Here is a 13,450-nt window from a genome sequence, read left to right as displayed (position 1 = left end):
AATATGCTCATGGATATTTGACATCACAGCTAATGTCAGGGGAGAAGAGTTAGCAAATTCAAGAACTGTACTTAAGTTAATAGTTTTCTTCACAGTGGTAATAATATAATTGCTTCATTCACAGCCCCCATTAGCAAAATAGAATGTGTATAAAAACTTCACCCATTTCACTAGTCTGCTAAAATGTCAAAGGCCCCACATTAAATTACAGAGAGGCTCCTTCACACTTCAAAGTCCTAATTAGGGACAAAGGGTTTTGTTTAACAATTAATTATCTTTGGAAGAAAAGTATGAATTTTAGCATTGCTTACCTGATTTTCCTTGTGTAGGTAATGTTTGGCAGAAATATTTCTGTTGTGTGTGCATTTTACCATTTGAATGTATTTCTGCACAAGAGGGGGTGGGGTTCACAAGAAACTGGTTTTTCATTGATATTTAGACCTCATACTTCTTGGAGAAGAAATCAAAAGAATAAGGGGAAAACAAAAGTTGTTTGGCTACTCTTTGGAGACTTGCATATATTCTTTCTTATCCTGGAATTAATGAATATGTGATCAACCAATATAATTAAAATTGGCAAATAAAAACATTTAAAGTAGATGCAAGCAGTACAGTGGCTGGTACTTAGAAGGTTCTCTATAAAAACTGACTATTACTATTATCATTATAGTCAATAAATGCATTGATAAATCAATCGATATGTATTGATGTTGAGCACCTACTATGTTCACTTGCAAGTCATAGCATCACCTTCCTAAAGTCATGGTTCTCTTTGAGAACAAAGGACAAACAACAATATAAAAGTGACCTTCTAAGTGTTATTTATGGGACACAAAGATACCTGTGGGGGCCCCTATCAAAGGATACAGAGGGCCAGGCTACAAAATACCTAGGTCTAAATACTATTTTTGACAATACCCAATTGCATTATAATGAGCAAGTCATTTCACTTTTCATAGCCTTAGTTCTGAGATCTGTGAAATGATAATAACACCTATACTTCCTACCTCCCAGGGTTTTACAAACATTAAAAGAAACATTTCTAGAGAAGGATCTATAAACTAGTTTACCGAGGAGAAAAGAAGAGAAAATTATTTTCTGGTGCAAGAGAAGAAGAGAAAAATAGAAAAGAGACAAGAAGAAGAAAAAAGAGGATTGAGAGGGAGAGATGGAGGGAGAGGAGAAAGGGAGGGAAAGAAAGGGAGAGGGAAAGAGAAAGAGAGAAGGAGGATAGAGAGAGAGGAAGAGGAGAGAGAGGAGAGGGAGAGAGAGAGAGAGAGAGAGAGAGAGAGAGAGAGAGAGAGAGAGAGAGAGACAGAGAGACAGAGAGACAGAGACAGAGACAGAGACAGAGAGACAGACAGAGACAGACAGAGACAGAGAGACAGAGAATATGAATTAATCAACTCTAAGTAGAAAAACTTGAGTGATTTGATTTCAAATGAAATTAAACAAAACTAATACTGTGTTTCTTTGAAAGGTATTGGCACACGAGATGGCACAGCAAAAAAAGACAGAGATTTCAAAGGAAAGGCACAGAAACAAGTGCAATTCAATCCAGGTCAAACCACAGCCACCTGGCGAGTTCGAATTCTGAGTGATGGTGAACACGAGCAATCAGAAAGCTTCCAGGTGGTGCTGTCAGAGCCCGTCATGGCTGCTTTAGAATTCCCTGCTGTGACAACAGTGGAGATTATTGACCCAGGAGATGGTAAGAGGATTTAACATCTTTCCTGTTGTTTCCAACTTTTGATTCCTTTTAACACATTCTTAAAAATGAATTATAACCTAAACTTTCCATAGAAAGAACTTTCCAAAATAATGGATCTCTATTCAGTAAACATTAGGAATAAAATTAGAAATTAAGCGGTGTTAGATTTTTTTAAAATAGTCATATGCACTACAAATATGGGTTAACTCATATATTCTCTTTCCTTTAACAGCTTTTTCCATTTTGACTTGTTTTCCTTAAATTATTACTTAAGAGGTATTTTGACATGTGACATAGTAAATCAGGTCAATTGATATTTCCTACTGGAAAATTAGGTCCCTTCCTACCATTTCTAATATTTTATCAATTAGATTTTCAATTATGCCTTAATCTTCCTGGGCCCCAGTTTCTTCCTTTATAAAATGAAAAGGCTGTACAAAATGTCCTATGAAATCCCTTCTAGCTCTAGACCTGAGACCCTATAAATTATTACCCCCAAAGGCAGCAGGGAATAATAACAATAATAATAATATCTAACATGTATGTAATGCCAACTATGTGCCAGGCACTGTATGAAGAGCTTTACAATTAATATCTAATTTTATCTTCACAACAACTCTGGAAGGGAGATGTTATTATCCCCATTTTACAGATGAAGAAATTGAGGCAGAGGTTAAATGACTTGCCCAAGGTCACACAACTATTAAGCATTTGAGTAGCATATCTGCCTAATTCCCAAATCTGTTCTCCAAAGTTACATAAATTTTAGTTTCTATAATTACTTTAAGAGAGTACATTGCTTTGGATTTTTTTCCAGCTAGTACTTACAATCTTAGAGTTGCCTCAGTATTGAGAAGTTAAGAGACTTGTCCAGAGTCACAAAAGTTAACATGTGTTAGATTCAGGATTTGAATCTCGGTCTTCTTGACTCTAACACTAGCCTTTTCTCTATTTATTCCTAGGCAGCACAGTGGATTGAGGTTGGTCCAACAGCAATTAAAAGCTGTGCCAAGTGCATGAAGAATGAGAGAGCAGAAAGGATGCTCTGTTATGTTCTAAAACATAATTTATTATGATATGAACTGCTGGCATTTGTGTAGCACCTACTGTGTTGGAAGTGTTGGAGCTCCTTGGGAAAAAATGTTACTATGAAAAATACAAAACAATGAATTATTATCTTAAAGTTAGGCTAAAAACCAAAATTGTGTAAACTGAGAGAAGAAACAGATTGAGAAATTAAACAGGTTGGGGCGGCTAGGTGGCGCAGTGAATAGATCACTGGTTCCGGAGTCAGGAGGATCTGAGTTCAAATCCAGATTCAGACACTTAACACTTACTAGCCATGTGATCTTGGGCAAGTCACTTAACCCCAATTACTCTGCCTTTCCCCCTCCAAAAAGGCAAAAAAATAAAAAGAAAGAAAGAAATTTAACAGGTATGCTACTCAGACACTTAATAGCTATGTGACCTTGGGTAAGCTGCTTAAACTCTGGTTGCCTCAGTTTCTTCATCTGTAAAATGAGGATACTATTAGTACCTTCCTTCCACCATTATTGTGAGGATCAAATAAGATATTTGTAAAGTTCTTAGCATAATGCCTGAAACATGATAGGTGCTTTATAAATGCTAGCTACTATTACTGTTGTTGTTGTTATTATTAATTGTAGGATGTGACAGATCATTCTTTTTGTACTCTCATTCTTCATGTACTTGGCATAGCTTTCAACACCTCTTGGATTGACCCCAATCCTCTGTGCCAACTAGGAAAAAATATCGAAAAGGATAACTATAGAGTCAAGAATACCTAGATTCAAGTCCTGAATCTAACATATCCTAACTTTTGTGACTCTGGGCATATCACCTAATCCTCAGTGCCTCAGTGCTGAGACAATCTAAGATTATAAGGACAGCTGACAACCTGTATTTGTATGGGAACTTTCTTCAATAAATCATAGGTTCAAACTCATTCCATAACCCAATCACCAAAATGCTCATTTTAATGTTGCCTAGATTTTGGACTCTTTTTGATATTGTTGAGAATGTGGGATATCATACACATAATGTAATTCTGCTTCTCATTTTTTATGATTCTGTCTCCTCCCTGCCCTAGCTCTTAGTGACTTGAAGCTTCCCTTTAAATTTCTTTGGACTTAAACCTTCTTATCTGTGAACACGCATAGGTGAATGGTGATCAATGTGGATGAACATTGCTGCTTGCCTCTGACCCCTGTCCTTTCTCCTCCTACTGTCACAGGCCCTCAGGGCTGCCTTTTTCTCAGTTCTAGCTGAAAACGGTATCTGAGCAGCTTTTTGAGGACCAACTTTTTTTTAATGAAAACCTTTTAAAGGCTCTTCTAAAGTTAAAATCCCCTCTACCAGAAACCATGGTTTGTTTTTAAATGGCCAGCTCACTTTGCTTTGTCAATCAGAGAGCTCTTAAACCTCCGCCAAGATAAAATCGACCTGAGTGCACTAACCAGAGGAGTCATGAGGAAACCCTGCTTTAGATGGTTAAGCACAGTTAAATGTAGAAAATAGAGGCTCTATTGTTACAGCTTTAATTTTTTTTTAAACCCGCCCTGCTTCTCATTTAGTTAAATGCACTGTTCAAATATATTCTAGAGTCCCATAAAAGGCAATTAGCATTAAATTTGATTTGGTCAGCATGGTAGAAGGATAAACCAGACTTTCATCTGTTCCTGAGAATTTGGTCGTGTAACAAAGCTTCCTGATTTAAAAGCCTAGTTTGTCCTTAATGCCCACTCATGTGTTAAAAATTTTGTCTGAATTCACTTCTGAATACTTGGTTTCTAACTTACAAGTCTGAATTTCCTTGTGTAGAGGAAGAAATTTGGTTCAATTTTATTCTTCCATGCTATTCATTAGCTCCATCTCTCTCTTTATGCCCCTAGTCATATGGAATTGAAGGACTAGAAGTGAGCTAAAGAGGATTTCTAATCTGGAGTCTGTTACCTCTATCCTGTATCCAAAGAGGACCTACCCTAAAACCATCTTAATTGTCCGTCATCCTTCGAAATCTCCAAAGGAAATCTTAGCTTATTTTCATAATGTGGCCTTATATATGAAACCTGGATGATTAGCAAGTACTGCTTAATGCCTAGATTGTACTCCTCTTTTTCCAGTTTAGACTTTTTTTTTCTTGTTCTTGTTTCAGTAAAAATAGAGAACAGCTATTCACCTTAGAGTTTCCATTCACATATTAATAAATCATGGAATCAACACTGGTCCTTTCTTCATCGAATTAAATAACTGCACCATCTCACAGAAAACAAATTTCCCAAATCTTTAGTCTTTGTTATTACTTTATTCTAGTCCATGTCTAAATTCTTCATATTTCATTAAAAAGTTATAAGGCCTTGGCTATAGACCACACAAATGCTGAGTGGAGAGAAATACTCATGGTTCTCATATTTTCCTTTCCCCGGACATGATTTCCTAGATTTAAAAAAAAAAATTGGGGGTGGGTAGGTGGCACAGGGAATAGAACACCGGCCCTGGAGTCAGGAGGACCTGAGTTCAAATCCAGCCTCAGACACTTAACACTTACTATCCATGTGACCTTGAGCAAGTCACTTAACCCCAATTGCCCTCCAAAAAAAAAAAGGCAAAAAAAAATTTTAATTGCTATACTACAAAAGGCACCATGCTGTGGTAAATAGAGAACTGACCTTGGAACCAAAAAGACCTGGTTTCAAATCCCGCCTCGCACACATCCTGGTTTGTTGACTTTGGGTAAATCACAGTCTCTTGGGGCCTAAGCAATTCCCTAAGCACATTAATTGTGAAGAAGTTACTGACCTGCCTTGGTAGAGGAAGTTTCTTTCCAGGAGTCCCCTACACCATAGAAATCACCAATCTAATCCTCACACTATTCTCCATTACAAAAACATCCCTGTCTCTTTATAACTAGCTGTGAATATCAACCAGTCCATCAATAGGTATTGATGAAACACCTTTCTATGCCAAATTCTCTGCTAGGTACCAAGAATACAAAGACCAAAGTGAAATTAAATATTACCAGAGAAACTAACATACACATATGCAAAACAAAAAGAAAGTCATTTTGCACAGCAATACTAGGGGAAAATCCAGAAAAGTCCATATCTTCCTTTCACCACCCAGAGGTAAACTATCGGTCCCTTGATTCCTTATTTATATGCATCTAAATCTGCCTCATTTTCCTCTTTACCCAAGTACTTAGAGAATCCTAGGCTTTCATCAAATTGGATCTAGTGTTTTTGTGATTCAATAGGACATCCTCAATTAAAAATTCAATGTGCTATATAATTCACATAACCAATTGTTACAAAGACAAGAATTTTGTCATCTATGGAAAGAATAAACTTAGTCATCAAGTATGTCTGAGCTTTTGTATACATACCATAAGTAGAAGATACCAGATATTCAGCAGCACAAGATTCTGGAAACCCACCCCATCCTGAGAATTCTTTATGACAGAATTTGGGTTAACACAGATTCAAACACAAATTCAAACTCTAACCCCAGTGCTGATAGTCATTGACTGCTGGCACCTGGTACTTGCCACAAACAGTGGCCCTCCACAGACATAGAGGATCACCCAAAGTAGGGATGTGGTACCCAGTAAGCTATGGGACTATGGAACTTACAAAGCCTCCGTTTTCTTGCAGTGATTCACGATCCATGTCTTTAGAAGGGAAAATTGCTTTGTTAGTTGAAAATTTGGGCAAGAAAAGCAGATATTTACATGGGGAAAATATGGAGGACATGGTTCCCCCCACTTGTAAATGTCAGTATCTTAATAGAAAAAAATGGTATATCCGCACGCCATGTCACATTTAGAGCTTGATGTAAAAAGGGAAGGTGAATGAGGAAAATCAGCTTTATCTCACAGACCCCATAGGAACTTGAACAAATGTTGCCATGTTTTCTTTTCTCTCCTCTGTCTCTTTCACTTTGGCATCCTGCTTGTCTTTTAGTCCAATAAATAATGCTTGGTTTACTTCTGTCTTCCTTTGCTATGTAGAGGATCATAAAACTTTAGAGCTGAAAGAGACAGCCCATCCCTCACTTTGGAGCCTCAGTAGGACTCCTTCCTCAGTTTGTCAGAAGCTAAACATTTTCAAACAGTATTATTTGATTGTTTTCTTTAGCCTTGACTAATCTGAAAAGATTTGACCTTCACTTAGAGATGAGATAATGGGAATTCTTCCCCTAAGCAATTTGTAGGATCATAACATCACAAAAAATTCAGAGCTGGAAAAAGACCTTTGAGAACATCAAGTCCAACTCCCCCTATCCTCCATTCTGCAGATGAAGAAACTGAGGCACAGAGAAAGAAAGTCACTTGCCCAGGTTCACTCAGTTAGCCAATGTCGGGAGTTAGATTCATATCCAGATCCTCCTGATTCCAAGTCCAGTGTTCTATCCATAGTGCCTCTGCAGGCAGAAACCACCTCACCTTACACTGATCATCTGCTGATTGGGTTGGAATGTCCCACAAAGCAGACCCCGCTAATTCCTGGGATCACCGTGTTGAATTCCTAGGAGTGACTGTCAAGATACTGCTGCTGCTTCTATCTTCCCCTTCTTACTTCCAATGCTAAAAGTACAGAAAGCAGAGGAAAATGGCAAATTGCCTGTCAGGGTCCTACAACCATGTCAAATGACCTGAACAGACTAATTTCTAGAACAGACTTTAACAGTGTCCCTCACCAAATAGAATATAGTGTTTCACTTTGTTGCTCAAAATAACCAATTTAACACAACCACTGTGTGACTTTAAAGTTTCTCATCTCTCTGATTCTCACTGCCCCCCACCCTCACCAGCTACTACTGATAATAAAGTATATCTTCACTTCTCAAAGAATCTGTGAGATTTTGTTAATATTTGTTAAAGTACACAAATATTCTTGATGAAAAACATATAACAACAAATCCTTATGTCATAGACAATTTAACATATAAACACAATTTGATTTTCCAGAAAAACACATAGAAAAATATTTCTACCTTACTTTATTTTCAAAATTTTTTCTTCTCTTTTAAATTTGTATATTAATATATTTATAAAGACGGTTCCAGGGTAAAACTTCACTGGACTTGTTTTCATTAAAAAATACTTCCTCATAAATTCAATTAATAATATTTCCTCTATTCATGAATATAAGGTATAACAGGTATTTATTTTGAAAAACTTCCTTCAGTCTTTATATCAAAGCTTAAGTTTTGTATGCATGAGAGAATAGAACCTTGCTGAATCTACTCTAGCAGGACTGGCCACCTAAAATATTTAAGTAATTCAATGCTATTATTTAGACTATGTGTTTAAAGACTCTTCTAACCTCTTTCTGGAAAGAACTAATTGAATTTTCTGTTTTTGAAGAATGACAGCAAAACATGGAAATATATGTGTGTGTATATATGTAGTCTTGAACTAATGGATTAAATATTTGCCCACTTTAAGCACTTTTTCATTGGGACTGTATTAGTTTGATTAATTATTATTTAACAGAGAATAAACTTCATTCACACAGAGAAGTGTAGAATTTTGCTCATGTCTCAAGAACTCTAATGGAATTGAATGAAAAGAGATGGCAACTTTTGTGCACCTTGTATGAACTCGAGTTCATGACATCAATTTCAGATGACTCAGACATTTTTTTTTCTCCCCAGACCTAAAATTAATTGTAATTTGTTGCATTGTAGTGAATGTAGGATGAGGGGAAAACTGGGTAGCTGATTCATGTCCACTGCTAAATCTGAAGGCTGAAATGTCAAGAACTGATAAAATGACAGTTTATTCTGAAGACACAAAGGTGATAAAGAAAGGAGGCCAGAACCTCAGCCCTGCCAACGTCAGGAATTTTACCTTTGAACTACATCCATGAACTCTCAGTGCAGCCTGTGGGTCACAGCTTTATGTGATTAAGAATTCTTAGGAAAAAATAGGAGGTTACAATAATTTGTTAACCATAGAATATTTGTCTTCTAATAGACACAGAAAGGTACAAATGGAAATGATTCTTCTAGGAAAAAACCCTACTCAAAAAAACTTAAGCTACATGAAATAAGTATAGGTTTTTACTGACATAAAATAGTATTCTTTGACAATTCAACATGAGAGAGAAAAGAGAGGGAGAGACAGAGAGAAAGACAGAGACAGAGAAAGAGAGAGAGCTTATTAAGCATGTTAACACTGTGCTAAGGGCTAGGAATACAAATGCAAGGCAACAAAAAGACAGTCTCTGCCCTCAAGAAGCTTATATAGGGAAAGACAGCATAAAAAGGGAGCTGGAAAGGGAGTTTGTTGAAGAGAGGAGCAAAGAGGAGAACATGGAAGGCAAGGTAGAACCAGGAGAGAAGACACTGTGGATTGCCCAAGTTTTTCAAATAATGGTGGTGCCAGGCAGGAACTCACCAATCAGGAATGGCTTTTATGTGTGTATAGTACCTGAGGAAAGTCTTCAACCTCCATGCTATTCTTGAATTGCACATGCATTCCTATGCCAGACAGATCTTAGGAGTGGCATGTTCTTGTATATGCCATAATTTCAATTACAGTGTTCCTATTTGTTTTTTATTTATGTCTCCATTGTGGTTAATAAATATGATTATTTCTCTTTTATAGAGGAGGAAAAAAATGTCATAGACCATTTGATAGATTTTCCCAGGTTTAGCTTTCAAATACATAACAAACCCTGTGTTCAACATCAGTTGTTCACAAATTTAAAGGACACAATATAAAAAGTATTGTCATATTTACAGAAAGTTTAATTTAATTTAATACCAGACATGACACTATATATTTTCTTTTCTTTCTTGCATCTCAATGGAGTTTTTAAGAACTCACTTTGTCCTATTAAATTTTACAGAGTAGTGTTTGTTTTTGTCTGATATACTAGGATTTGGTTGGCTGATAGAGCAAGGATTTTTGTGTGTCATGGACCTCTTTATTATTCTGGAGAAACCCACCAGTTCCTTCTCTGAATAATGATTTTAAATGTCCAAAGAGCATAAAATTACAAAGGAAACCACTTATATTGAACTACAGTCATCAAAATTTGTTTTAGAAAATAAGTCCATGGACCCCAGATTAAGAACCTCTTCCATAGAGAAAAATGTTTCCTTCTCAGAGTGCTAATAACCACTTTATTTTGGCTTATGAAAACCACTTGGAACTTGAAAGTAACAAACAATGGTAGTGCCAGCAATCATACATATTTTTCTGTTCAGATATTGTTCCAGTCATGCTCACTGGCTCACAAAAAAAAAAAAAAAACCACAATGGCTGTCACTTAGCTTCATCTAACAAAAAGAACAATCATATTGATAACATTGTTTCAACCTCTTATGTTACTGAAACATTCCTTAATAAACTCATCCAAATAACCAAGATGTATTGAGCGCAAACTTTTTTATTTTTTATTTTCTTTAAAATAAAAATGGCAGATCTCCTGGGCAACACTTATTCCCAAGTAGAGAAATTGAACCGTAAGCGTGTTTGGTTGTTTTTATTATTATTTTTTTTTCTGCATCTACTCCTACTTTTCCAGAATCTAAGTCCATCTTGGCAATTCTTTTTAATATAATTTAAATTGGGCTCTTTTTCTTTTCATTCTTGTCTTTGCTCTTTAACTCCCAAGGGATTTTTACTTTTACATAAACTGATCACGCTGCTGTAAAAAACAAAAAATTACACCATCACTAAATAAGCCCAAAATGCTATGCCCAGTTGAAGCAAGCTGCACTCAAGAAATTATCACCTTTCATGATAAAGTGAAGTACAGAAAAATCTACCCAAAAATTCCACCAAATCAACCTCTCCTCCTCTACACCCCCCAAAACTTTCTCACTCTACATATCTAGTCGCATTTCCCATAGATAAAAAAAGCCTGAGGGAATAGATAAGCCTGGTACTGTGCCCTCAAGGTCAGCAAACCCAGGCTTTGTCAAACCAAGTGGAGGAGTGAATTCCAGAGCTGAAGGCCCCCCACCAAGATCACCCTACTTTTTTTCTTCCATAATTCAAATCTACTGACAAATGGAAGGAGCGCTGCCCTGTTTTACTCTACAGGCTTAAGTGGTACAGGGCAAGAAAGTGATATTCAAGACTCAAACCTCATGGGGCTTTAATAATTAAAACCCAACACATGGAATTTTTCAAGTAAATTTTATAAATGAGTGCCTGACTAGTACAGATGAGTTGAATGTATATTAATTATAATAAACACCACCCAACAAATGTATTTTTTCCGTGCAAAGTATGACTTGAAAGTTTCATGCAGGGTAGAGTAAAATAAGGCCACTGGCAAATATCACATTTCTTTTGATGATGGGATGACTTTCCCTATATTCATCTGAAAGAAAATAACACTACTAAAAGTTATACATATCAATTTTGTGTGATATATTTCACTTTTTTGTTGCAAAATTTTATGAAAATCTCTTGAAATTAAAAATTATGAGTATTTTTGGCCTAAAGGAATTAGAAATAATGAAATACTAATTCATAAAAGTATAGCTAATTCAAAACTGAATTCTATTTCATAATATTATGCTTCTCAACTAAAAATAATATGGGACAAATTAACTAGATAAAAGCAACTGGGGTAATACCAATTCAGATAATAAAACTGAAGGCTTTGAAAATTCTATTTGTGAAATTTTAAGGTCACAGATTTTATCAAATCAATATGGTGATATTTTCTATGAAGTATTATTTTCTTGCCTGCATCATCTCTAGTATTCTTTGACCATCAGAGAGTCATGTGGTACAATGCTTCAAAGAGAACATGATGAGTTGTTTTCAGTGTTCCTTTTTTTTTTCTTGGTCTTTTTGGAGAGGGGAAAACAGGACATTTGGGGTTAAGTGACTTGCCTAAGGTCACATAGTACGTGTTAAGTGTATGAGGCAGGATCTGAACTCAGGTCCTCCTGACTCCAGGGCCCGTGCTCTATTCACTGTGCCACCTACCTTCCCCATCAGTATTTTTTTTAAAGGAAATTGTCAACAAAGCCTTTATGTAATAAGTACTGAAGTAATTATGTCAAGCAGTCTTTCCTATATTATTAAATAACAAATGTCTTGGCAAACCATTTAAATTATCTGGATGGAATTTTTTTATTACCCTTTTTTTATATAGTTTTCATCTACTATAAAAGAATGAGTTTATTCTTGTGTGAATACACTTGTATATATCATCATTACTCTTCTAGGGAAAGAGTCCAAATAAATGCTTCTTTACATCTGATGAATAGAGTACTGAAGTCCAAAGGAATGTCTGCTTTTCAAAAAAAGTGTGCATTGCATGATTATCCCTCTAAGCATGCAACATCCAAAATGAAAGAGATTAAATTAATTTGATGAAATTTCATTCTCTGCCAAGAGGCCAAAGCTAGTTTTCAGGGAAGGTATGCCAGAAGCCCTTACTTAAGTGAAAAAAAAATAGATTACAGAGGAGATGAAAGAGAAATCATTTTTTTTAATTCCCCAGGAGATGATGCTTTGGCTCTGAGTTTGTATGTTTTAGATATTTGTGTTTTTCCCCTACCCCCACCATTGTTCTATAGTACCTTATGAAAGGAACAACAACAAAACAAAAACAAACACTGGGGAAGATTTTGTATATGTATATGGTTGTTTCACAGGTGATGATCTCAGGAAATATGGTAATGACTGTTTATTCTATGTTATCTCTGCAGAATCAACTGTCTTTATTCCTCAGTCTGTCTACACTATTGAAGAAGACGTTGGTGAATTGTTCATCCCCATTAAGAGAAGCGGAGATGTGAGCCAGGAATTAATGGTGATCTGCTACACTCAGAAAGGTACTACAAGTCAGGTTATATACAAATGATGACTGAAGAAAAAGGAATCCTCACAAGGCAAAGACACAGATCAGTTTACACTAAGAGAAGCTACCTTCACTTTTGTTTTTCACAAACCACTAATTGGTAAAGAAGCTTAGGAGATATTCTTTACCAGGGATCTAGGACTACTGAATAAATAAGTTTACTTTTCCAAAGAACCTTAAATGTCTCAGATATAAATGCTCTGAATTAAAGGAATCTGAAGATTCTACATGATGGATTATGGATCGTGAACTTTAGTGGAGAGGTATCAAACAAGCTGTCCATGTGTCTGTAGCACCAATGCAATATTTACAGCATCCACGATAAAGATGTGCCTATAAGTATTGCATGACATTCAATCACAAAATATACCAGATTCTCCAGATAGAGGACAGAACTAAGGCATTTATTTAGATACCAGAAAACCAAATCCCAAAACCAGTAAGCCAATTCCATCATAGTATCAAAGATATTCAGAAGCCATAGTAATGCTGAGAGCCACAGCATCCTTCAGCCTTCCCACAAGCCAATATAAGATAAATATTTACTCACAAGCATCTCTGTCTCCTTAATGAGCATCCTCTCTCTCCCCCCAGAGTCTGGCTAGCTCTAAACCAGCTTCCTGTGGGCTCTGCTTCCCTTCAGCAAAACTCCTCCCACCACAGGATCCATGGGACTTCATTCAGCCTATCGGGGGGACAGAGTTTACTTTCAAAGCGGGGGAGGTCTTCAAACTCACCCCTAGGTCTGTTAAGGGGCAGGGAAGATCTTCTAATTCCCATTCCCATTACAGTGTCCCATAACACTCCTGAGTGCAGCCAAAGCAGATTAAAATATAATTGGGAAATATTTAATTGTATTATTAATATATTATATCATTAATAT

General features: G+C 36.2%; 1 protein-coding gene across 1 annotated transcript in view; it reads left to right on the top strand.

Annotated features, from left to right (window-relative positions):
* FREM2 (FRAS1 related extracellular matrix 2) overlaps positions 1–13,450 on the top strand; it is a 221,278-nt gene that overhangs the window by 104,445 nt on the left and 103,383 nt on the right. The window contains exons 4-5 of the mRNA XM_069064632.1: positions 1,481–1,711; positions 12,416–12,541. Coding sequence (XP_068920733.1) covers positions 1,481–1,711; positions 12,416–12,541 — 357 coding nt within the window. The remainder of the gene's footprint in view (positions 1–1,480; positions 1,712–12,415; positions 12,542–13,450) is intronic.

Source organism: Petaurus breviceps, unplaced genomic scaffold (assembly GCF_028583685.1).
Source record: "Petaurus breviceps papuanus isolate PSGF00001 unplaced genomic scaffold, PetGlider_PUasm1.0 90639, whole genome shotgun sequence".
NCBI lineage: Eukaryota > Metazoa > Chordata > Mammalia > Diprotodontia > Petauridae > Petaurus > Petaurus breviceps.
Note: the sequence above shows the minus strand (reverse complement) of the source record. Positions and strands in the feature narration are given on the sequence as shown.